This window comes from Mirounga leonina, unplaced genomic scaffold (assembly GCF_011800145.1).
Source record: "Mirounga leonina isolate KUSES-001 unplaced genomic scaffold, KU_Mleo_1.0 Mir_353, whole genome shotgun sequence".
Lineage (NCBI taxonomy): Eukaryota > Metazoa > Chordata > Mammalia > Carnivora > Phocidae > Mirounga > Mirounga leonina.
Window position 1 is genome coordinate 583,617 of NW_023270699.1, and position 23,092 is coordinate 606,708.

The following is a 23,092-nucleotide window of genomic DNA, read 5'->3' on the forward strand; positions in this document are numbered from 1 at the left end:
GTCCCTGTGCATGTCTGTGTCCTGCTTTCCTCTCACTATAAGGACACCAGTCAGAGGAGATTAGGGTCACCCTACAACAGACATAATTTTAACTTTATTACCTTTTTTTTTTTTCAAAATAGATACTTTTATTTTAAAAGGCTTTAAAATTCATTGTTAATGACTGTTAATTATTTTTAAATTTTATTTTATTATGTTATGTTAGTCACCATACAATACATCATTGGTTTTTGATGTGGTGATCCATGATTCATTGTTTGCCTATAACACCCAGTGCTCCATGCAGAACGTGCCCTCCTCAATACCCATCACCAGGCTAACCCATCCCCCCACCCCCTCCCCTCTAGAACCCTCGGTTTGTTTCTCAGAGTCCATAGTCTCTCAGGGTTCGAAGATAGTAGGAAGGGAAAAATGAAGGGGGGGGGGAGTGGAGGGGGAGATAAACTTTATTACCTTTTTAAAGACCCTGTCTCCAAATATAGCTGCATTCTGAGGTGCTGGGGGTCAGCGCTTCCACATATGATTTTGGGGGTGGGCACCATTCAGTCCATAACTGACTCCAGCCTCCCCTTCCAACCACTGGACACCAACCCCCAGCGGGGGGACTCTGCCACCCTGGGGGCCTGTGGAGGGTGTACAAATTTGGTGCTAGGGCTGCTTGTTGGAGGAAGGACTGGTGGGCACTCCTGGGCACCGCCGGGATGCAGGCTCTCTTGGGTGAGCCTCGGTGTTAGGACCCAGGTTTGGAAGAATGCTTTTGTTGGGCCTCTGCTCTCTGCCAGGTCCTGCTAGGCTCCCCAGCCCCCTGTGGGACCTAGAAGTGGAATAGCTGTCCTCACATTCTCCCAGGGGAGCCGGCTGGAGAGGACCTGGCTGCCCCCAGCCTCCAAGGGTCTCTGGGCTTGTCTGGCTGCTCCAGGGGTGGCTGCTGGAGGGCTGGGGCCCCAGGGCCCGTGCAGCCGGGGGTCTCCTCACCTGTGCCCTGTGGCCGCCCCTGCATTGCCGTGGCTGTGAGGGCGCCCGGGCCGGGAGGATGACAGGTGGGGTCTGCTCTGCCTCTGGGAGGGCCCTGCGGGGTTTTCAAAGTGCCCTGAGAGGCGGGGCGTTGAACCTCAGGTCCGAGGCGTCCGTGCACTGCTGGGGTATAGCCACGTGAAGGAAGCTCTGCAGACTGGAAGTGCTGCCCCATTCAAGACAGTGTTGACCCGCTGGCTCTCTGGGTGCAGGGCCCTGGGCTGCTGGCCTGGGCACGTCAGTCCTTTGTGAGGAGCCACCGGCCTCAGGGAAGAGCAACTGGGAGAGCTGGGCTTCATCGTGACCACTTGCCCTGCAGGCCCATCCACGTACAGCACAGACTTGACCCCTCCCCCCACTCTCCTGCCTGACCAGGCCGAGCTGACCTCTGCCGAGGGCCAGGTCCACCAATGGGGCTTCACACACGACCTCTCTTGTCTTCCTGCTACCTCAAGCTCCGAAGCTGACATGAAGAAATTTAGCGGGTCACATGGAGGGGCACATGGAGGGTCCCTGGAGGGTCACACGGAAGGTCACTGGAGAGTCACTTGGAACATCACTGGAGGGGCACTTGGAGGGTCACAGGAACAACCACCAGGAGTCCCTGGGCCAAGCTGGGATTGGAGCCTGGGCTGACCCGAGTCCACCCCCCCCGGGGAGGACTTTTACCCCCTGAGGGCCCTGGTCACATGTGCTGCTTTCAGGGGAGCCGGCCGGCCCCCAGCTGGGTAGGGGATCCCTCCTCCTCCATTGTCCGGCTCACAGGGTCTGGCCCCCTTCCTGTTCTGCTCCATGTTTGCACAGGGACCACAGCCTGTCCCTCCTTGCCATGACCGGTGGTTAATCAGCAGCCCGGCCACCATGGGAGGGCCCTGGTGGGTGGATAAAGGCCCCACCAGGCACTGGAGGGCAGTGTCCCTCCTCCCCTGCATCCACCCTGTGAGAGGAGCGCCAGGATCAAGGCCCAGATCATGTCCCAGCTGGTGGAATGCGTTCCCAACTTCTCAGAGGGGAACAACCAGGAGGTGAGGTGCAGGGGGCTAGGCAAGGGGCTCGGGGCAAGGAGAAAGGGATGTGCTTGGTGTGGGGTTGGGGAGTATCTTCTCTGAAATGGAACCACTTCCTGTCATCAGCCCACAGGGAGGTGCCCCATGAGCGCAGGGACTCAGAGCGGCTGAGCAGGGGAGAGGAAGAGGCTGTGGGCTGGGCAGCCAGGCAGGGGTCCTGGCCCTGGGGCTGGGCCACAGGGCTGGTGGAAGGTCCCCAAACCTTATCAGGTGGGCTCCCCATGTTACCGATGAGGAAAATGAGGCAGAGGGAGTGGGTGCAGGCCACTGAGGGCCATGGAGCCCCTGCTGCCTCAGAAGGCTCTGGGCCCTTCGTACCCCTCCCCTAGTGCAGATGGTCCCACTGGGGACCGCTTGGGGGGCCAGGGCCCTGACCCTCTGTGCCCTTGGCCTATAGGTCACCTTCTTGGAGGCCCAGCAGTCCCTCCACCAGGGTTCTGATTCCTGCCTCACTTTCTCCTGGAGGGTGCCGCCTGTTTCCCTTTTCTTGGCGATCAGTGATGGTCCTCCTTGGGCTTGTGCTTTTTGAGGAATTCCCAAATGCTCAGCACCAGCTCCTTAGGCCCATGTTTGGGTGGTGGTTGGGGGCGGCAGGAGAGGCATGGCCACCTCTGAAGCTCCTGTTCCTTCTTCTAAGTGGGGAAACTGAGGCACAGGGTCGGGCTTTTGTCCCCAGGTGATTGACGCCATCTCTCGCGCCGTGGCGCAGACCCCGGGCTGTGTGCTGCTGGACGTGGACGCTGGCCCCTCCACCAACCGCACCGTCTACACGTTCGTAGGGCAGCCCAAGGACGTGGTGGAGGGGGCCCTCAATGCCGCCCGGGTTGCCTTCCAGCTCATTGATATGAGGCAGCACCAAGGTGAGGGGTCCTCCCCCCCAGGGTGTGGGGGCTGCCTGGCCTACAAGCTTGCCCTGGGAGGACCCCAGAGCCCCCCGAAGGGTCTCAGGCGCAGCCCGCAGAGGCTGCTGTGCCAGGCTAAGGTCCGTGGAGACCCCTCTGTGTTTCAGGGGTTCCCAGGAGTGACTGGCAGTGAGGCTCAGGCATCCTGTGCAGGCCTGGGGCGCTTGGGGGGCAGGGAGTAAAGACACGGAAACCGGCCTGGCAGGGTCAAAGGTTGGTGGACACGCCGGGGGCAGGTCAAAAGGGCAGGGGCTCTGGCCACTCACAGCAGGGGGGCTGGGCGGTCAGGCCCATGTGATTCCAGCTGGTAGAGAGTTAGCAAGCCAATCTCAAAGCCAGAGCTCCCAGGGGGAGCGGAGTGGTCAGGGCTTGAGAAGGACGCTCGGTAAGCTGCGGGGGCAGGGAGGGTTGGGTGGCGGGAGCCGGTCAGGACTCCGGCCGCTCAGCTCGGCGGGCAGTGTTGGGCAGTGAGCTCTGTGGCTTAGGAGACGGAGAGGCTTACCGAGGCCAAAATACTTGGCCTGCTGCTTCTCCCGGGATCCCTGTGGTCAGCGGGAGCAGCGGCGTGTGTGGATGGAGGGCAGGGTGGGGGCAGGGAGGGCGGGATCCACGAGCCCGCTGAGCCCACGCCCACGCCTGGGCCCCCCTGGCCTCCCCTTCATCAACCCCCTCTCTGTGCAGGGGAGCACCCTCGGATGGGCGCCCTGGACGTGTGCCCCTTCATCCCTGTGAGGGGCGTCAGCATGGATGAGTGTGTGCTCTGTGCCCAGGCTTTCGGTCAGCGGCTGGCCGAGGGGCTGGGTGTGCCAGGTGAGTGCCCCGAAAGGGACGCTGCAGGACAGGGGCTCCCCCTCACTGCACCGCGGCGTCCTCAGGTTCTCTGCAGATAGAAGCTGGGTGCGGTGTGGGCAGTGCGTGGCCTGGCCGTTGAGAAGCACTGGATGCCGCTTAGCTGCTCCGAAAAGTCAAGTCCATGCTTCCTAATGGAATAATTTCACCTTGGGGAATTAACCGAATCAAGAAATTATTAACCTGAGACAAACGGGGGGCGTCTACACTCACGGGGCATGGGCTCAGGCAGACGGGGTGCGTGAGGGCAGGGCCTGAGCCCCACCCCCTGCGGGTACAGGCCAGTGTTCCACGCCCTCATCATTGTCGCGGGGATACTGGAGTCGGGGTGAGTTTTGTTTTCTTTTCTCTGTGTTTCTTAATTTGTGGGCCTATTTATTGTACAATGAAAATACACTTTAGAAAGAAAGGTGAACATGCTTCCATCCCGAACGTCTACTTCTAACTCTTAGCATCTCGGTGATGGCTTTTTCGGGGGCATCTGTGCAGGGGGAGTAGCAGGGGGGGCTGCCCTGGCCCTGGGTGGGCAGAGGAGTGTCCATCAGCAACCACCCACACCCATCCGATGAGGCGCAGAGAGATGGGAGCCAAGGGAGAGGGAGGTTGGTCCCCCGGGCTGAGCCTGGCAGGAGCGGCTGCCTCGTTTCTCCTCCAGGAGTGGGGGTCTTGGGCGGCCCACCAGCTGGGACCCTGACCAGCCCGGCCCCCTTACAGTGTACCTCTATGGCGAGGCGGCGCGCACAGCCAGTCGCCGGACCCTGCCTGCCATCCGGGCTGGGGAGTACGAGGCCCTCCCTGAGAAGGTGCGTGTCTCCTCACCCGGGGGGGCAGGTGGAGGGGTAGACCCTGCAAGGGTGGGTGCCCTCCTCCTTCCCTGACCTTGGCAGGGTGTCCCTCCTGTGGGGGACACCACAGCCTAGGGTCAGTCTCCCCACAGCTCAAGCAGGCTGAATGGGTGCCCGACTTCGGCCCCAGCTCCTTTATCCCCAGCTGGGGGGCCACTGTCACGGGGGCACGGAAGTTCCTCATTGCGTTCAACATCAACCTGCTCAGCACCAAGGAGCAGGCCCACCGCATCGCCCTCAACATTCGGGAGCAGGGGCGTGGGAAGGACAAGGTGAGCAGCCTCCTGTCCCCGCGGGGGCTTGGCACTGGCCCCGAGGAATCCTGAGGGGCTCACGGGAGAGAGTCAGAGGTGGGGTGGTGCTGTGGTGTGGACCTGCTGACCAGCCCAGCCTTGGTGTCCATGACGAGTGGGACGAGGCAGGTGGGGTTCCAGGGTTTGAAGTGGGGGGGCACCTGCTTAAAAGACCAGGGCAGCTGGCAGGGGTAGAGCTGCTGCTAGAATATTGCAGTACTTCCATTCTTCTAGGAAAACAGCTCCTTCTGAGCCCCAGGGGCCCTCCTTACCTCCAGGGGCCCCAGGGGCCCGGAACCACCATGTCTGCCACAGGTGCTGTCCCCTAGTTTGAGCACCGATCTTGCAGAAAGTGTGATTTGGACACACAGGCACAGAGACCCCTGGTGAAGGAGGTGGAGGGTGACATTTTGCCTACCTGTCAGCCCCCCAACCCCCAGAGACCTGGGTCCTGCCAGACAGCTGAGGGCCCAGGAGCCTGGCTTCCCGGCCTGCACGGGCTGCAGTGTGTAAGCACAACAGAGAAGCAGGGCGAACCCCAAATCCTTCTTTTTGTTCCTGCTGGATTCGGAGGTCGGAGGTCCCTCCTCAGGTGGACTGGGCCACCCTAAGGAGTGAGGAGTGGAGAGCCAGCCTCTGGGGTGAGGAGGGACGGCAGGGACCAAGCACAGGAGTTTAGGGGTGGGTGGGGGTGGCCCCAGGCGGGCTCCCAGCACATGGTGTGGGCGAAATGCTGGCCTGAGCCTGGTGCCCTGTGAGGGGGCCTCAGTTTCCCTGTGGTGGGCGGGGCCCTCCACAGCTGGCTCTGGAGCGTGAGGAGGGCCTCCAACCAGCTGTCCAGGCAGCACTGCAGGATCTGCAGGCCGTGGCGTCTGTGGGGAGGGAGTCCTCCAGCCAGCTTACGGGGGGTGGGGCGGGGGTGGGTGCAAGAGGCTTTCAGTGCAGGGGCACTAGGAGAGGCTGGGCAGGGCCCAAGCTGGGAAAGACTTTTCCTTTGCAGCCAGGACGCCTGAAAAAGGTTCAGGGCATTGGCTGGTACCTGGTTGAGAAGAACCTGGCCCAAGTGTCCACAAACCTCTTGGACTTTGAGGTCACAGCACTGCATACGGTCTACGAGGAGACCTGCAGAGAAGCCCAGGTGAGCAGGGCGGGTGTCCCCTGCTGGCCGGGGTGAAGTCCCTGCAGGTGAGCAGGGCGGGTGTCCCCTGCTGGCCGGGGTGAAGTCCCTGCAGGTGAGCAGGGCTGGTCCCCAGGACACCCTTCAGGGTGTCTCAAGTCTAGCTCCCCTGGACGTTGATGCCACTGGACCTCTGCAGGAGCTGAGCCTGCCGGTGGTGGGCTCACAGCTGGTGGGCTTGGTGCCTCTGAAGGCCCTCCTGGACGCTGCCGCCTTCTACTGCGAGAAGGAGAACCTCTTCATCCTGGAGGAGGAGCTCCGCATCAGGCTGGTGAGCCGGGCTCCTGGTGAGGGGCCAGTGGGGAGGCGGGAGCGAGCCTGACGCTCTGGGAGCAGGCCCGGGGCACCCTGTCTGCCAGCCGGGCCCCACTCCTCCTCCTCCTCTGTTTTAGGGTCTGTGCTTAGATGACGTCACACTATTATCATATCAGGGAACTGTAGGAGTTTTTCTTAGTGATCTAGAAGATGTTCAGTCTTGTGAAATCCCTCAGAGAGGATGCACGCCACTTCCCCATCCCTTCCGGTGTCTGCCGGGGGCGCCGGGTTGTGGCGGACATGTGTGCACTCCCGGGTCAGCCCTGTGCCCGCCATGGGGTGCGGGCGTGTGGACCATCCACGAACATCGATGGGTTAGAAGCTGGTGCTACAGTCCCAAGTGACAGCTTTAGCTGGAATTCCTCCACAACGAGCACACGAGTGGGTTTCTCTGAAAGTGTTTCTCTTTGCCGGCTGGGTTTGTATCTCCTGATTCCACAAATACATCTGGACTGCTTGTCCTGTTTTCAGGCCTGTGGGATGTTGGGCGTGGTTCCTTCCAGTTTAATGGAAGAGTCTACTTTTTAGGTATTCTGGTGATTACCTTTATAACTTAATACACTTACCCCTGGTTTTGATTTATTGGTTTTAAAATTTTACCCAAATTTTCAAATATATAATATGATTTATCAGTTTTTATCAGCACACTGACAGCCTACTATGGAAGAGAGAAAATAAACCTACTTAGCATTTACTCACATCTTTTCTTCCTTCTTTATTTCCTGATTTTTTTTTTTTTGAGTTACAGTAGTTTTTAGTGGGGGTGGGAGTTCTTTTGATGGTTAATTTTTTTTTTCAATGTTTTCTTTTGTAGTAAAATACACAATGTGAAATTGGCATCTTAACCATCTTTTAGGTATGCAGTTGGCGATATTAAGTACATCATAATGTTATGCAGCCCTCATAACCCAGGGTGGGCTTTTACTGTGTCTGCAAAAAACGCCGTTAGGGTTCTGATAAGGACTGCACTGATTCTCTGCGTTGCTTTGGGGAGTACGGCCATCTTAACAGTAGAAGTGTTCTAATCCATGAACATGGGCTTTCCGTTTATTTACATTTTCTTTATTTCAGCAATATTTTGTAGTTTTTATTGTACAAGTCTTAATCCTTGGTTAAATTAATTAAGTCCTAACTATTTTATTCTTTTTGATGCTATTATAAATGGAATTGTTTTTGCAATTTTTTTTTCAGAGTGCTCATTGTTAGTGTATAGTAACGCACTGACTTTTGGTGTTGACTTCGTATCCTGCTTCCTTGCTGAATTCATTTATTAGTTCTAGGTGGTTAAATTATTAAGTTTAAATAATATACTTAAATCCTTTTGCTCTTTATCCCTGTTAGACAGTGTCTGTTGACTCTTGGTGAAGACAGACAAGAATATTAGTGCACTCCTGTGAGTGGTCATCATCACTGCTCTTGATCTAAATTGTTATTCGCTATTTTCACATTGTCAAATTTATGACATTTACCTTCTGTAAATGTTCCACATGTCTTAAATACCCACAGATATTTAACCTTAGCTCTGTACACAGGTGAGGTCATCTCTCTTCCTACTTGTCTGTCTGTTGCCTGAATCTCACAGTCAAGCAGATTTTTTAAAGAAAGGCTCATGGTGCTTTACTCTGCGGGATATGGCATGTTTGACTATGTCTTTCTGTGAATTTATTCTTGCAAGATAGACAATCAAAATCCCAAGTCACTTGTTTTCACCTGAGAATATTGCAAACATATCTTTTTTTAAAAAAAATTTTTTTATTTATTTGTCAGAGAGAGCACGAGCACACGAGCAGGGGAGTGGCAGGCAGAGGGAGAGAGAGAGAGAGAGAGAGAGAGCATGAGTAGGGGGAGGGGCAGAGGGAGAAGCAGGCTCCCCGATGAGCAGGGAGCCCGACGCTGGGCTCGATCCCAGGACCCCCGGATCATGACCTGAGCTGAAGGCAGACGCTTAACGACTGAGCCACCCAGGCGCCCCGACTCTTCCTAATTTATTTTTATTTTATTTTTTTAAAGATTTTATTTATTTGACAGAGACACAGCGAGAGAGGGAACACAAGCAGGGGGAGGGGCAGAGGGAGAAGCAGGCTTCCCGCTGAGCAGGGAGCCCGACGCCGGGCTCGATCCCAGGACCCCCGGATCATGAGCTGAGCTGAAGGCAGACGCTTAACCGACTGAGCCACCCAGGTGCTCCTGCAAACTCTCTTTACCATCTTCTGGAGTCACATGTCCCTTGGGGAGGTCTAAGTCTGCCTGGTTATCTCCCCAGTCTCCAGGGACTTGTTTTACTCCCTGATGCCTGAAGTCCCCTTGTATTCACTGTGGTTTTCTCCAGCCTAGCTTTTAAGTGACTGATACAGTTTATGGCCAGGTCTGTTCTCTTTCTAGCTGTTCCAAAATTTTGCGTAATTTTTTTTATGTTGATGCACACAGCAAAGGTGTAGGAATGGTACAAGGAGCCCCTCACGAGCTCCAGATCCTCCAGTTGTTTGCATCTGCCCCATTTGCTGTATCTTTCCCTCTCTGTATCCACGCATAGTCATATATATTTTTTGGACCACTTCAGAGTACGTTAAAGACATTGTACCATCTTACCTCAAATTTATTTAGGTTTTATTTCTTAAGAACAAGGACATTTCTTTTGCACAACCCCAGTACAATGATCAAAATCAGGAAATTCAACATTAATACTGTTCTAGTATCTCATCTGCAGACCATAATCAAATTACGCCAATGTTTCCGTAATCCCCATTATAGCCACTTATCCTCTCACCCAGGGTCCAATCTGATGACAGTCCTTTTCTGCCATGTCTTCTATTGTCTTTAATTGGGAGCAGCTCCTTGTGCTCTTGCCCTTCAATGACCTTGACATAGTTTAAAAGGACAGGAAGTTGTTTTGTGCAGTGTCTCACAACTACTGGGGTTGTGGGCTTCTGACAGGAGCAGGGCGCGGGGGACATGCTGTCCTCAGAGCGCAGGGTGGGGGGGGGCACTCTCCCTGTTGCCTGGGGTCCTTGGTTCAAGGTGCTGTTATTCACTGCCATGTTTTTCCTTTTGTAGTGAGTGCTGCGTGGGAGGTACTGTAAGAATATGTAAATACCCTGTTTCTCTTGAAATTCCAGCCATAAGTTTTAGCAGCCTGTAACGGGTTTCTAACTTTACCCTTTTTCTTTAAGAAAATGCTTTCATTTTTTGCCCCCTCAGGAAACAGAATTTGTTCACAAAGTTTAACAAGTAATGTGTACAAGTATTAACCAATGCATGTTTTTATGTATGTTACAAATATTAAAAAATGCCTTAACTAGTTTCAATGCATTGTCTTTACGAATATGTGGCTTTTTAAAAATTCTTTTCTTTTTTTTTTTTTAAAGATTTATTTATTTATTTGAGAGAGCGAGAATGAGAGAGAGGGAGCACACGAGAGGGGGTAGGGTCAGAGGGAGAAGCAGGCTCCCCGCTGAGCAGGGAGCTGGATGCGGGACTCGATCCTGGGACTCCAGGATCATGACTTGAGCTGAAGGCAGTCGCCCAACCAACTGAGCCACCCAGGCACCCAAAAATTCTTTATTTAAATTTAGTTTAGTTAACATATAGTGTATTGTTAGTTTCAGGGGTAGAATTTAGTGATTCATCAGCTGTGTATAACACCCAGTGCTCATTCCATCACAGGCCCTCCTTAAAGCCCATCACCCAGTTACCCCATCTCCCCACCCACCTCCCCTCCAGAAATCCTCAGTTCATTTCCTATGATTAAGAGTCTCTTATGGTTTGTCTCCCTATTTTCATCTTATTTTATTTTTCCTTCCCTTCTCCTAAGCTCCTCTGCTTTGTTTCTTAAATTCCACATATGAGTGAAATCATATGGTATTTGTCTTTCTCTGATTGACTTATTTCACTTAGCATAATACCCTCTAGTTCCATCCATGTTGTTGCAAATGGCAAGATTTCATTCTTTTCGATGGCTGAGTGATATTCTATTGTATATATACCACATCTTTATCCATTCATGTGTTGATGGACATCTGGGCTCTTTCCATACTTTGGTTATTGTGGACATTATTGCTATAAACATTGGGATGCAGGTGCCCCTTCGGATCACTCCATTTGTATCTTTGGGGTAAATACCTAGTAGTGCAATTGCTGGGTCATAGAGTAGTTCTATTTTCAACTTTTTGAAGAACCTCTACTGTTCTCCAGAGTGGCTACACCAGCTTGCATTCCCACCAACAGTGTAGGAGGATTCCCCTTTCTCCACGTCCTCGCCAACATCTCTCATTTCCTGACTTGTTAATTTTAGCCATTCTGACTGGTGTGAGGTGGTATCTCATTGAGGTGTTGATTTGTATTTCCCTGATACCGCCTGATGTTGAACAGTTTTTCATGTGTCTGTTGGCCATTTGGATGTCTTCTTCAGAGAAGTGTCTTTTCATATCTTCTGCCCATTTATTGATTGGATTATTTATTCTCTGGGTGTTGAGTTTGATAAGTTCTTTATAGATTTTGGATACTAGCCCTTTATCTGGTAAAACATTTGCAAATATCTTCTCCCATTCTGTCGGCTGTCTTTTGGTTTTGTTGACTGTTTCCTTTGCTGTGCAGAAGCTTTTTATCTTGATGAAGTCCCAAAAGTTCATTTTGGCTTTTGTTTCCCTTGCCTTTGGAGACGTGTCTAGCAAGAAGTTGCTGCCTGTTTTCTCCTCTAGGATTTTGATGATTTCCTGTCTCACATTTACGTCTTTCATCCATTTTGAGTTTATTTTTGTGTGTGGTGTAAGGAAATGGTCCAGTTTCATTCTTCTGCATGTGGCGGCCCAATTTTCCCAACACCATTTGTTGAAGAGACTGTCTTTTATCCATTGGACATTCTTTCCTGCCTTGTCGAAGATTAGTTGACCATAGAGTCGAGGGTCCATTTCTGGGCTCTCTATTCTGTTTCACTGATCTATGTGCCAGTACCATACTGGAAAAAAAAGAAAGAAAATCCTTTCATCTCTCCCACATTTATTTATTCCTTATTAATGTGTTTGATGCTCTCCTGTACTTCTTAACATGTTGTTTTATTTTCTTTATCTGAAAGTTCTGATATCTGCAGTCTTTGAAGGTCTGATTTTGCAAATTGCTGCATCTGTTGACTTTCTCATGGTGACTTGCTTCTTCATGTGTTCTGTGATTTTCGATTGTATGTGCATGTTCTTTGCAAATTTATCTGTGGTAATTCTTGGACACCTGGGTTTAAAGTTTGGATTTGCCTCTGTTAGGTCTCAGGTACATGATCACACAGGGCCCCCCAGACTCAGTCTTTTGCTTGGAGCTTTAGAACTACACAGGTAGAGAGTTCTGTGTGAACCGTGGCCCACACCTCCTCAGCGTGGCTTGTGGTTATAATTCCAGGAAGGGTTTTTCCTGCTTCACCAAAGGGAAGGCAGAAACTGAGGAGTACCCCAACTACATCTTTCAGTGTTTTTTGTTTTCTTAATCCTAGTTCATCCTTGGAGAGGTCACCTTTCAGGGGCCTCCAGTCTGACCCTCACTCTTTAGGACTTGAGACCTCCCTGCTCATGAGAGGCTGCCCGAGGCTCTCAGATGTCCCAGGGTGGACCCAGCGTTAGGGTGAGCAGGCCTGTCTGGTTCCCTTTCTGGTCATTTCTGGCCTTGAACGAGCACCTTTACTTTCCTCCAGCTTAGCCAGGCATTTAAATTCGTGTTTAAATTTCTGTTTGTCTTTCTGAGGTCTTCTGTGCCAGGAGGGCTTTGCTTTATTGCTTGCTGAAGACTCTCAGGTGGGCTCCCAGGAGGCACTCTTGCCCATCTCCATGTCCTCGGGGAGACCTCTCTGCCACCCCCGCCCCCGGGACTCTGCTGGCTTGTTTCTGTCAAGAACGACCTGTCACTTTCCGGTTTTGTAGAAAGTGTCAGCCTGCTTGGCTCAGAACGCGCTGGACTGCATCACTGGCACATAGCACCGTAAAGTGTTTTGAGTACTTTTTGGTGGAAAGAATCCCAATCTTAAATGGAGATTTTTTCCAACTTTATTTTGAATTTAAGTAAAATCCATTTTGCCTCATAGAACAAATCTTATGTTTAGGTCAACCAGGCAGCTCCTGGGCTTTAAAAGTTGTGAGAACTGACACCGAAAGAATTAGGAATCTTGTCCAAAGGGGTAGTTTTGTGGGTCCCTTTCCATGATGGGCTCAGTGTGTGGTGTTGTCTGTGGGACGCATGTGGCTTAGAAGGAGGGCACCTCCTCTCTCTGGGTCTCAGTTTCCCTGTGGGGGAAGATGGGTGGGTGGATGTGTCAGGGAGTCTGTGGGGGGCCTGCCCTGGGCTGGGGGCTTTCCCGGAAGCCAGCAGTCACAAGCTCGTGGTGGGTGGGCATGCGGCCAGCTATGCCTGGCTCCCCACACAAGGTGGACCAGAGCAGGGACACCACCGTGAGCTCAGGTGGGACCCCACCATTCACTGGCCTGCCTTGGGTGGGGGGGTCAAGGTGGCTCATCATCACCAGCCCCTCTTTCCAGGTGGTGAGCCGGCTGGGCCTGGACTCTCTGTCCCCCTTCAACCCTAAGGAGCGGATCATCGAGTGAGCACCTCCCCTTCCCCCACAGAGACCTGCCTTGATCCTTCCAGAGCCTTCTGTGTGGTCACTTATTCATCAGTAAATACCAGGGTGTCTGTGCCAGCCATGAGGCTGGGGGCCAGTTGGGGGGACACCGTGAGACCCCGACAAGGTCCCACCATACCGTCATGGGGGCTTCTGTGTGGTCAGGGCCACTCTGCACACTGGGACTGTGTCCCCTCCCCCGTGTGTGGGGAGAGGCCTGGGGTCAGGGATCAGGGTCTGAACCAGCCCTGCCCTCACAGCCTGCGGTGGTGACCCTGAACCCTGCCCGCCATTCCCTGTCCCCCAAAGCCCCATCCCCTGTCCCTAGCCCTGCCCAACCCAGGAGGCATCCCCTGTCCTGGACCTAAGGCCTCCCCGCCCCGAGCCTCGCTGAGCCAACCCCTCCCCACAGGTACCTGGTCCCCAGTGGCGGGCCTGGGCAGAGCCTGGTGGACAAGCCCCTGCGTGCCTTCGTCCGTGAGGTGGGCGCCCGCTCTGCAGCCCCGGGGGGTGGCTCTGTGGCAGCTGCCAGTGCAGCCATGGTGAGTGTGAAGCGAGAGGCAAGGGGTGAGGCGCCTGGCCTGGGGTCCCGAGTCGCATGCCCAGCACCTCTTTTGCCCAGGGCGCCGCGCTGGCCTCCATGGCCGGCCTGATGACCTACGGGCGGCGGCAGTTTGAGCACCTGGATGCAACCATGCGGCGCCTGATTCCGCCCTTTCACGCGGCCTCGGCTGAGCTGACCAAGCTGGTGGACGCGGATGCCCGGGCCTTCCAGGCCTACCTGGTAAGTGCTCAGAGGGCCCACCACCAGCCTGTGGACAGCCCTGAGTGAGATGGGGTCAGCCGACAGTGGGGGGCATCCTGGCGAGAGAGGGCTCCCCCAGGGTCACAGAGAACTGGCACGGAGGGTAGGGGCTGTTGTAAGCTCAGGTGTCTGGAGAATAGGGGAGGTTGGAGGGAGGGGATGGTGGTCTGACCGCTATGGCCCCCTCCCCTGACTGTTAGGCTGAGTTCAGGGGTTCTGAGGGTTTGGCCCAGGCGTGGCCCCACGCTCACATCCACAGCAGCGGGTGGGTGGGGTGGGAGGGAGAGAGGGTCCGCCCAGGCTCAGCGCCCCTGCCCCAGCTACCCTGAGTCTCGGAGTTGGGTCAGTGCCCAGACCTACAGATGCTGGAGGAAGGCCAGTTCCCGGAGAAGGGCTCACATCCCAGGACGGACGGGCCACAGAAATCCTAAAAGAAGAGCCATTGACTGATGGTCTCAGAGGCTGGAGAAGACATTCCAGCCAGAAGACAAAGAGAGGACCATGGGGAGAGCTGGGAACTCTTCACACGACGTTGCAGGCCGGTCAAATCGGAACCGGCTCGCCCACCCAAGAGGGAGTCTGTGCGTCAGGCCGTGGGCGCCAGAGAAGGGGTGTAGCTCAGAACCCAGGGCAGGGAATGGAGCACTCGCAGGAAGATCCGAGACGTGAGTCCAGACCAAGCTCTGCTGTGCGTCTGTGTCCCAGAGCAGTTCATGGTGGAAGGACCGGGGAGACGCATGAGCTCACAGCCCCCAGCAGCCCCACAGGCTTCAGGGCAGAGCCACCTCGAGGGCCGAACTGCGCTGAAGGGAAGTCAGGGCTCCAACGGCCACCGGTGGCCTCCAGGGCATGCCGTGCACCCCCGAGTGAAGACTGTATCCAGATGGGGACAATCAGAGTCTCGCCTAAATAAGTCACCATCTGGAGCTAAAGTTCACGTCCTCTGGGCGGGAGGTATGGATACTGGTCATCTTTTTCCATTTGTGTTTTTACACTTAAATTTCATTTATTTGCTAAAGTAGGTAAAACCTTCAAGCAGTTCAGAATTCACAGGACAAGAGGATAGTGGATGAGAAGTCCCTGTGCTCTGCTCCCCGCTGCCCCCCTGCACATCCCAAACAGGCACAATTTCTAGGGCAAGCATCAGGAGATGTTTATTTATATTGGCGTAGATCCAATTTTCCTTTTTCTCCTCATTTCTTACACAAATGGCATCATATGTGTTCTTAGTTTGCCTCCTGGGCTCGTCCCTTGACGTTCTATTAGAGATCTTTCTACATTGGTGCATAGAGACCACACGCCCCAGTTGCTAGTACAGATCTGCCCTGACTTACGGTGGAGTTATGACCCTCAAACCCATCGTAAACTGAAAATACTGTACGTCGAAAATGCATTGACTACACCGAGCCTGCGGCACCTCACAGCTTAGCCTGGCCCGCCTCAGCTGCTGAGAACACTTCCGTTGGCCGACACCTGGGCAGAATCAGCTCGCACGCGGCCTGTCTTACGAGAGCGTGTCGAATAGCTCTGTAACTGACCGAATACTGTACCCAAAGTGACCGACAGAACGGCTGTGCGACCGCGGGGCTGCCCGGCCCCAGGACAGGACCGCACATCGCTAGCCTGGGCAAAGACCCACACCCCAAATTCCAAGCACTGGTTCTCCTGAATGCATGTCCCTTTCGCATCACCACAAAGTCAAAATATCTGACGTCGAACCGTGTAAGTTGGGGACTGTCTGTACTGTGTAGACGTCTGGGTCTCAGCACCTTTGGCCAACTCCCCTGGGGGATCGTAGGCTTCTTCGTCTGCAGCTGGCATGCCTCTGTGTGAACGCCTCTGGTGTCTGTCACCAGGCATGCGGTGGGCAGCCTGTGGGAGTGATTCGTAGAAGGACTTGCTGCCAAGTGGCCCTTGGGGGGCTGCATGGATGGGGCTCCATGGTCCGAATCTGAGGGCTCCTTCCTGGGACCCCACGCCATGGACGTGGCAGTCACACGTGGTCTGCATCTCCGTGCTGCCCGGGGTGAGCTGCTCGCTGTGCGCGGCAGGGAGCGTTTCTCGGGCTCTGCACAGTGGTGTTGTGTGCCTTCCGGAAAAGCAAGGCTCCCCTCCCTCCCAGAGCTCCCGGACTGCGGGCTACACTCGGGACTCGGGCTGGCAGCTTCCGGCGTGGTCGTGCCGGTTCCTGACGGAGCAGCTTTGAGTTTTCCGTCCTTGAACCCAGAGTCTCCCAGCTCTTCCCTGGGGCTTGTGTCTCGGTTTACAGGGCCTCCCCCAGTGGAGTTACTGAGCTTCTCCCGTGGTGCTTCCCAGACTCCTGTGCTCTGATGACCTTCATACATAGAGACGCTTTTAGGGGGAAGCATCAGTTTTAATATAAACACAGAACATTTCAGGCTAACCACTAGCGATTAGAAATAAGGCGAATAAGTAGAAAACAACTGGCGCCTGGGTGGCTCAGATGGTTAAGTGTCTGCCTTCGGCTCAGGTCATGGTCCCAGGGTCCTGGGATCGAGTCCCGCATCAGGCTCCCTGCTCAGTGCAGAGCCTGCTTCTCCCTCTACCTCTGCCTCTCTGTCTCTCTGACTCTCATGAATAAATAAATTTTAAAAAAAATTAAAAAAAAAAGAGAAAACAACTGGAAGGAAGTAGAAAAACAAATATCTAATCAGAAGGCAGGGGAGAAATGAAAGATGACCGGCAAAGGTGTCTGGTTCAGAGCCTGAAATGTGACTCAGAGATGCACAGTCAAAAGTCACACGCACGAGGGGAACGTGGTGCTTTACCCTTCCTGGGGCAACAAGAAGATGGAGATCAGGAAAAGGAAGCATCTTCATCTTGGGCCAAATGAGGAAGCGATTTCCAGCTGGGGAAAAGCAAAGCTTACGATAACCTAACTGCAGGTGGGTGGGCTCCTCCACTGGACGCAGCTGTGACTGTGGGAAGGACAGCCCTGACTGAAACCAGCCCCGTGCTGCCCGGCGGAGACCCCGAGCACCCGGTCGGGCTGCCTCACGGGACAGGACTGATGCCCCCGTGTGTGAGGACTGCTGTGGGGTCGCATGCGGAAGACTGGGGGGAGGTGGGCGCCGCCCCCGCGGCCCAGGCAGCCCCTGGGGGACTCGGGATGGTTTTGTCTGCCAGCAGGAGTTGGGGTGCTGACCCGGCGGGTCCAGGCAGGGCTGGGGCCCCCTTGCTCTCAGGCATGCTGACAGAAGCGTCGACTTTTGGACGGAGATTTAGCCAAATCCAGGACGGACACATTCCCCACCTGGCCAGGCCCTCGGCCCTTGCAGGCGGGCAGGGCGGGGCCTGGGTGTGTGAGGGACAGGCCTGGGCAGCCGCAGGGGCGCGGATGGGGGGCTGTCCAGGGCGGCGACCAGCGTGACCACTTGCGGAGGAGGGCCTGCGCTGGTTCAGGCGGGAGGGGCACGTACCCCTAACCCCGAGGCCCAGGGCTGTGTCTGGAGCGCATGCCGCGTGAGGGGACGCCCGGCCCCCGGGTGTGGACACTGCCCAGACTCTCCATGTCGCCCCGGGGTACGGCCACTGCTCACCCCGCATTCTGTGATCTCTTCTGGCAGGAAGCCACGAAGCTGCCTACCAGCACACCTGAGGAGAGGGACAGGTGAGTGCCGCAGCTGCCTGGGGGAGGCGCCACCCCGACCGTGGACGCCCAGGCACGTGACCTTAGAGCCATCCAACCCCCCCTGTGGCGTGTTTGTCCCTGTTGTCCCCCCTCCTGTGTCTGCTGGGGTGGAGCCGGGGGGCGGTCCAGGTGGCCCCTGGGTGCCCTGGGCTCTGACCCTTGACCCGCTTGGATGCAGGCGTGCGGCAGCCCTGCAGGAAGGGCTGAGGCGGGCAGTAGCCGTGCCCCTGGCACTAGCAGAGACGGTGGCCTCGCTGTGGCCGGGGCTGCAGGAGCTGGTGCAGTGTGGGAACCTGGCCTGCCGGTCGGACCTGCAGGTACGGGAGCGGGGGCTCGGCCTCCTGCTGCAGGGGGAGCAGCGTGGAGGGTCCGGGGACGCTTATGGAGCCAGCCCGGACAAGAGCGCTTCGCAGGGGCCCTTGGCCAGTCTCAGCCAGCAGAGCCCATTGGTTTATCCCGTTTTAAGAGTGGGAAGTAAGGATTCCATTTAAGCTTGCACGGCAGAGAGGCAGAAACTCAACCGTATCTCGAGTCCACCCCTAACCCCCGTCCCCCAGACCCTCCCGGCGACCCCATCTCCTCCCGCTCCCTTGTTCTCTCTTCCCTCCTGCCCATGGCCCCTCGTCCTTCGGAAAACCCCTAAACCAGCTCACAGAGGCGCACCTGTCGCCCTGTCCACAGCCCGTGCGTGGAGGGCTCAGGGTCGGGGACATGGAGTGGGTGCTGAGATTTCTCAGCCCATCCTGAGCGCCGCAGCTGTAGGGCTTTACAAGAAAGACACCCGTTCCCAGTGGTCGTCCTGAGGCTCCAGACAAGCGTCCCCTCCTTTCCTGGAGAGGCAGCCGTGTGCCGTCTGGGCATAAGCAGCTGCTGCCGTTCTGGGTTCGTCCCTGAGCCCGTGCTCCCACCTGCTCTCCCCACCCCGTGGCCTGCATGTGGGAAGCCGGGAGATGACTCGGGAGCATCGGCTGTAGGCCGGGCCTGAGGCTGGCATGCCGGGAAGCCTCACCTCTCCCAGGGCTTCGTTTTCTGTGCTCAGAGATGGAAGGCTGTGGTTGTCCTCTGTCTGGAGGGGCCAGGCCGGAGCCCACCCTTCTGCACGTCCACTGCTGGGGCCTCTGCAGACAGGCTGGCCCTGGGCCTCCTGGGGACCCCTGGGCGCTCAGTGCACCATCCTTACTGATGAGATGTGAAGGCCCCGGCTGTGGCCCTAGGTGGTGGAGAGGGCAGGGTGAGCCCGCCCTCCGCCCAGGTCACAAACGGCCAGCTCTGCTCCTGGCACCTGCTGCAGGTGGCGGCCAAGGCCCTGGAGACCGGCATGTTTGGTGCGTATTTCAACGTGCTCATCAACCTGAAGGACATCACCGACAATGCGTTTAAGGACCAGGTGAGCAGGAGGCCCACAGGGGCCGGGTCCCGCAGCGGGACCTGGAGGTTGCCCTCAGGGCTATGGTCCCTCAGTGTGGGGCTGGGAAGGGTCCATCTGCTGGGAGGTTCTCTGGCCTCTGCGGTGGCTATTGTCCTCTCGGGGGGTTCTGGAGGTGGGGGGCTGGGCATCATCCATGCCTCCACCTTCTAATGGCTGGGGGGCTGGGGAGCTGCTGGGATTGGGGGCCCCCATACCCTTGACTCTGAACCTGCCCGCCTGCCCAGCGGGGGCCACCCAGGGCTGGGGCGCCCAAGGTAGGCCCTTAGCACTGACAACACGGGGCCTCAAAGAGCAGTTGCCCACCCACGAAATGATCTTAGCTTCAGCATTTGTTGTAATTTCATTGCTACTGCTATCGAGGTAAATTTGAGGAATATACAAGTCACCATTTTAAAGTGTACCACTCAGGGCATTTTGCACACTCGCGATGTGTGACCACCACCTCTGTCATGTTCCAGAACATTCTCACTGCCCCAAAGGAAGCCCCCCACCCATTAGAAGACCCCTGTTTCCCCGCCTCCAGCCCCGGACACCACCCATCTGCCTCTGATTTTGTGATAATCTTTAAAAACTAACAGCTCAGAATGAAGGCCTTTTCGGGGACTGAGCTTGGCTCCTTAAGGGAAGTCACTGTCTACCATGTGACCACATGTGTGTTGACTTAAAGGATGGGCTTCATGAACCCCCTCTGGGCTCGGGGCCACAGCCCTGCCCTCTGCAGTTGTGACTACCATGGGAAGACCAAGAGGGTGGGGGTCCTGGGCCTGGTTGTCCTCAAATCTCAGGACAGACAGAGGGACTCTCCCATCCTCGCTGAGAGGCCTGCAAGGAGTTGGGGGTCCCCAGGTCGGGGCCTTGGGATCACCCCAGAGAGGACAGGCAAGGGAGCATGGCCAGAGGGCACAGGGAGGTGGCAGGGGTCCGGGGTTGGTGGGGATGGGCTGTGGGTGCAGGGTGACGCCTGGGCCTGGGCTGGTGGGGGTGGGCTGCAGGGGCAGACTGACGTCTGGGCCTGTGTCTGTCAGACCCACCAGCACATCTCTAGCCTCCTGCAGGAAGCCAAGACCCAGGCAGCCCTGGTGCTGGAGCACCTGGAGGCCCGGCGGGAGTGACGGCAGGTGGGGAGACCGCGTAGACTCCGCAGCCCTCGGTGCCCCTCCCCCTTCCTGGCAGCCTCCAGACACAGTCCCTGTGGGGCCCAGAGGGGGCTGGGGGATCAAGGGTCCGCTTGGGGTGGTGGAGTCACCCCCCCATCACTTGCAGCTTTTAGTAAAGTCATGACCCACCAGTGCCTATGTAGTGTGTTTGGGGCTGGAAGAAGGGAAGGGCCAAGCTAAGTGGGCAGGGATGGGGGACTCGAGATGAGTGAGCATGGGGAGAGGTGGTCAGAGGAAATGGGGGTGCAGCATGGGGGTGACACACTGGTTCTGGGGTTCCACAGATGCATGTGAGATGCCCCTGGAGCTGAGCCGGGCCACAGGTCACTGGGAGCTGTGGGGGTTATGGGTAGGGTTCAGGGCAGGGTGCCTGGGGCTTAGTGGCCTAGGGTCATGCATGGGACAGAAGCCCCCCACCAGATAGCAGGGCTCCCCCATCATGTCTGAGGAAGGAGGTGAGGCCGGTACTGCCTGAAGTGTGGGGGAGCTGTGGCCAGCACCTGATGCTGTGGGGGTGGCCAGGCAGGTGAGGATGAGGGGGAACAGGGTGCCGGGAGTTCCTGGGGAGGGGATGAGTTCCCCTGATCTGGCTGGGAGGTGACAAAGCATCACACCCAGGGGTCCCAGGAGGGATGGACCCCGGCCACAGACTTCTCTCACAGTGGACGCTCAGGGGGCCGAGGCCCAGTGATGGGGGTCCCAGGAGGACAGCTCCCCCATCTCCCAGCCCACAGCCCCTCTGCCTGCTACTGCATCCCCCCACAGAGCCTGGTGGCGAGGGACAGGGAGGGGGTGTGGTGGAGAGCCCCCGACAGACAGCCCCAGATTCAGATCCTGCTGAGCCAAGCATGACTGCGGTGGCTGAGGGAGGGCCGTGGGGTCCTGGGTGGGAGCTCCAGGAGGAGGGGGGCAACAGGGCTGTGGTGGGCATGAGGCTGCTGTGGTCTGGTCCTACTGGGGGCTCCAGAGAGGCTGTGCGCAGGTGGCTGTGTTCCCCAGGGGGCTCTGAGCCTTGAGTGAGTGCACGTGGGCTCTGCCACAGGCTGAGGTTTTCCCAGCTTAATCTTCCAAAATAGGCAATGAGTTACGTGCTCCCAAGCTGGAGTGACACGGATTCCCTGGGGAAGCCTCACCACCCCGTCCCCGCCAGGCCCCCTTCACACCCTCCTAGGAAAATCACTGCGTTCTGTTTCATACCCACTTCGTGCCTATTTAAGCAAACACAAACACATGTGAATATACTTAATTCTTCCTTCAGTGTGTAAAGAGAACAGGTTACATGCTGGATTTCGAGTCTACTTAGCAAGAGCACCTTTCTTATCGGTATTTAGAGAGACTCCTACTCAAAATGGGTTTTATTCACTCATCCTTTCCCCATATTTTCTTAACCATTTCACGGTGAAATGTAAGAAACATTCAGAAACCACAACCAACTTCTCAAGGGTTTGTGACCATGTCCTGGGTGACCCTCTCCCGTCACAGAACATCCCTGACTCCCACAATCTTACTCTATGGTGACTGGACCCCTGTTTTCCTGTCGGTCCAGCTGGCAGAAGCAAGCATGGCGGTTTGCTGACCTCAGAGTCCATCTGGTCCAGTGTGTCATTCAAAGCCCTTGTTTCCTTGCTGATCTTCTGCTTAGATAATCTATCCATTGCAGTGAGGGGGGTGTTAAAGTCCCCCACTATTATTGTATTGCTGTCAATGTGTTTCTTTGATTTTTGTTATTAATTGGCTTATATAATTGGCTGCTCCCATGTTAGGGGCATAGATATTTACAACTGTTAGATCTTCTTGTTGGATAGACCCTTTAAGTATGATATAGTGTCCTTCCTCATCTCTTATTATACTCTTTGGTTTAAAACCTAATTTGTCTGATATAAGGATTGCCACCCAGCTTTCTTTTGGTGTCCATTAGCATGATAAATAGTTTTCCACCCCTTCACTTTCAATCTGGGGGTGTCTTTGGGTCTAAAATGAGTCTCTTGCAGACAGCATATCAATGGGTCTTGTTTTTTTATCCAATCAGATACCCCGTGTCCTTTGATTGGAACATTTAGCCCATTTACATTCAGGGTAACTATTGAAAGATATGAATTTGGTGCCATTGTATTGCCTGTAAGGTGACTGTTTCTGTATATTTTCTCTGTTTCTTTCTGTCTTTGTTCCTTTTGGGCTCTCTCTTTTTTTTTTTTAAAGATTTTATTTATTTATTCATTAGAGACACAGAGAGGCAGAGGGAGAAGCAGGCTTCCCGCGGAGCAGGGAGCCCGACGCGGGACTCGATCCCAGGACCCTGAGATCATGACCTGAGCCGAAGGCAGACGCTTAACCATCTGAGCCACCCAGGCGCCCCTGGGCTCTCTCTTTGCTCAAAGGATCCCCTTTAATATTTCTTGCAGGGCTGGTTTAGTGATCCCAAATTCTTTTAGTTTCTGTTTGTCCTGGAAGCTCTTTATCTCTCCTATTCTGAATGTCATCCTAGCTGGATATAGTATTTTTGGCTGCATATTTTTCTCATTTAGTGCTCTGAATATATCATGCCAGTCCTTTCTGGCCTGCCAGGTCTCTGTGGACCAGTCTGCTGCCAGTCTAGTGTTTCTACCCTTGTAGGTTAAAGACCTCTTGTCCCAAGCTGCTTTCAGGATTTTCTCTTTGTCTCTGAGATTTACAAGTTTCACTATTATATGTGGAGGTGTTGACCTATTTTTATTGATTTTGAGAGGGGTTCTCTGTGCCTCCTGGACTTGAATGCCTGTTTCCTTACCCAGATTAGGGAAGTTCTCAAGTATAATTTGTTCAAATAAGCCTTCTGCCTCCCACCCTCTCTCTCCTTCTCTTCTGGGACCCCTATTATTCAAATATTATTTCACTTTAGGTATTATTGATCTCTTGAATTCTCCCCTCGTGATCCAGTAGTTGTTTATCTCTCTTTTTCTCAGCTTTCTTATTCTCCATCATTTTGTCTTCTATGTCACTGACCCTCTCTTTT

General features: G+C 55.1%; 1 protein-coding gene across 1 annotated transcript; it reads left to right on the forward strand.

Moving 5' to 3' along the window:
• The first annotated feature begins 1,815 nt into the window (after window positions 1-1,815).
• On the forward strand, window positions 1,816-20,701 carry FTCD (formimidoyltransferase cyclodeaminase). The gene is made up of 14 exons (XM_035030020.1): window positions 1,816-2,039; window positions 2,758-2,941; window positions 3,665-3,793; window positions 4,547-4,635; window positions 4,770-4,949; window positions 5,971-6,108; window positions 6,287-6,418; window positions 12,975-13,036; window positions 13,470-13,599; window positions 13,680-13,841; window positions 17,450-17,493; window positions 17,693-17,831; window positions 18,806-18,901; window positions 19,969-20,701. The coding sequence occupies exons 1-14, from the start codon at window positions 1,986-1,988 to the stop codon at window positions 20,053-20,055; spliced, it is 1,626 nt and encodes a 541-aa protein (XP_034885911.1). The 5' UTR covers window positions 1,816-1,985; the 3' UTR covers window positions 20,056-20,701.
• The last annotated feature ends 2,391 nt before the right edge of the window (window positions 20,702-23,092 follow it).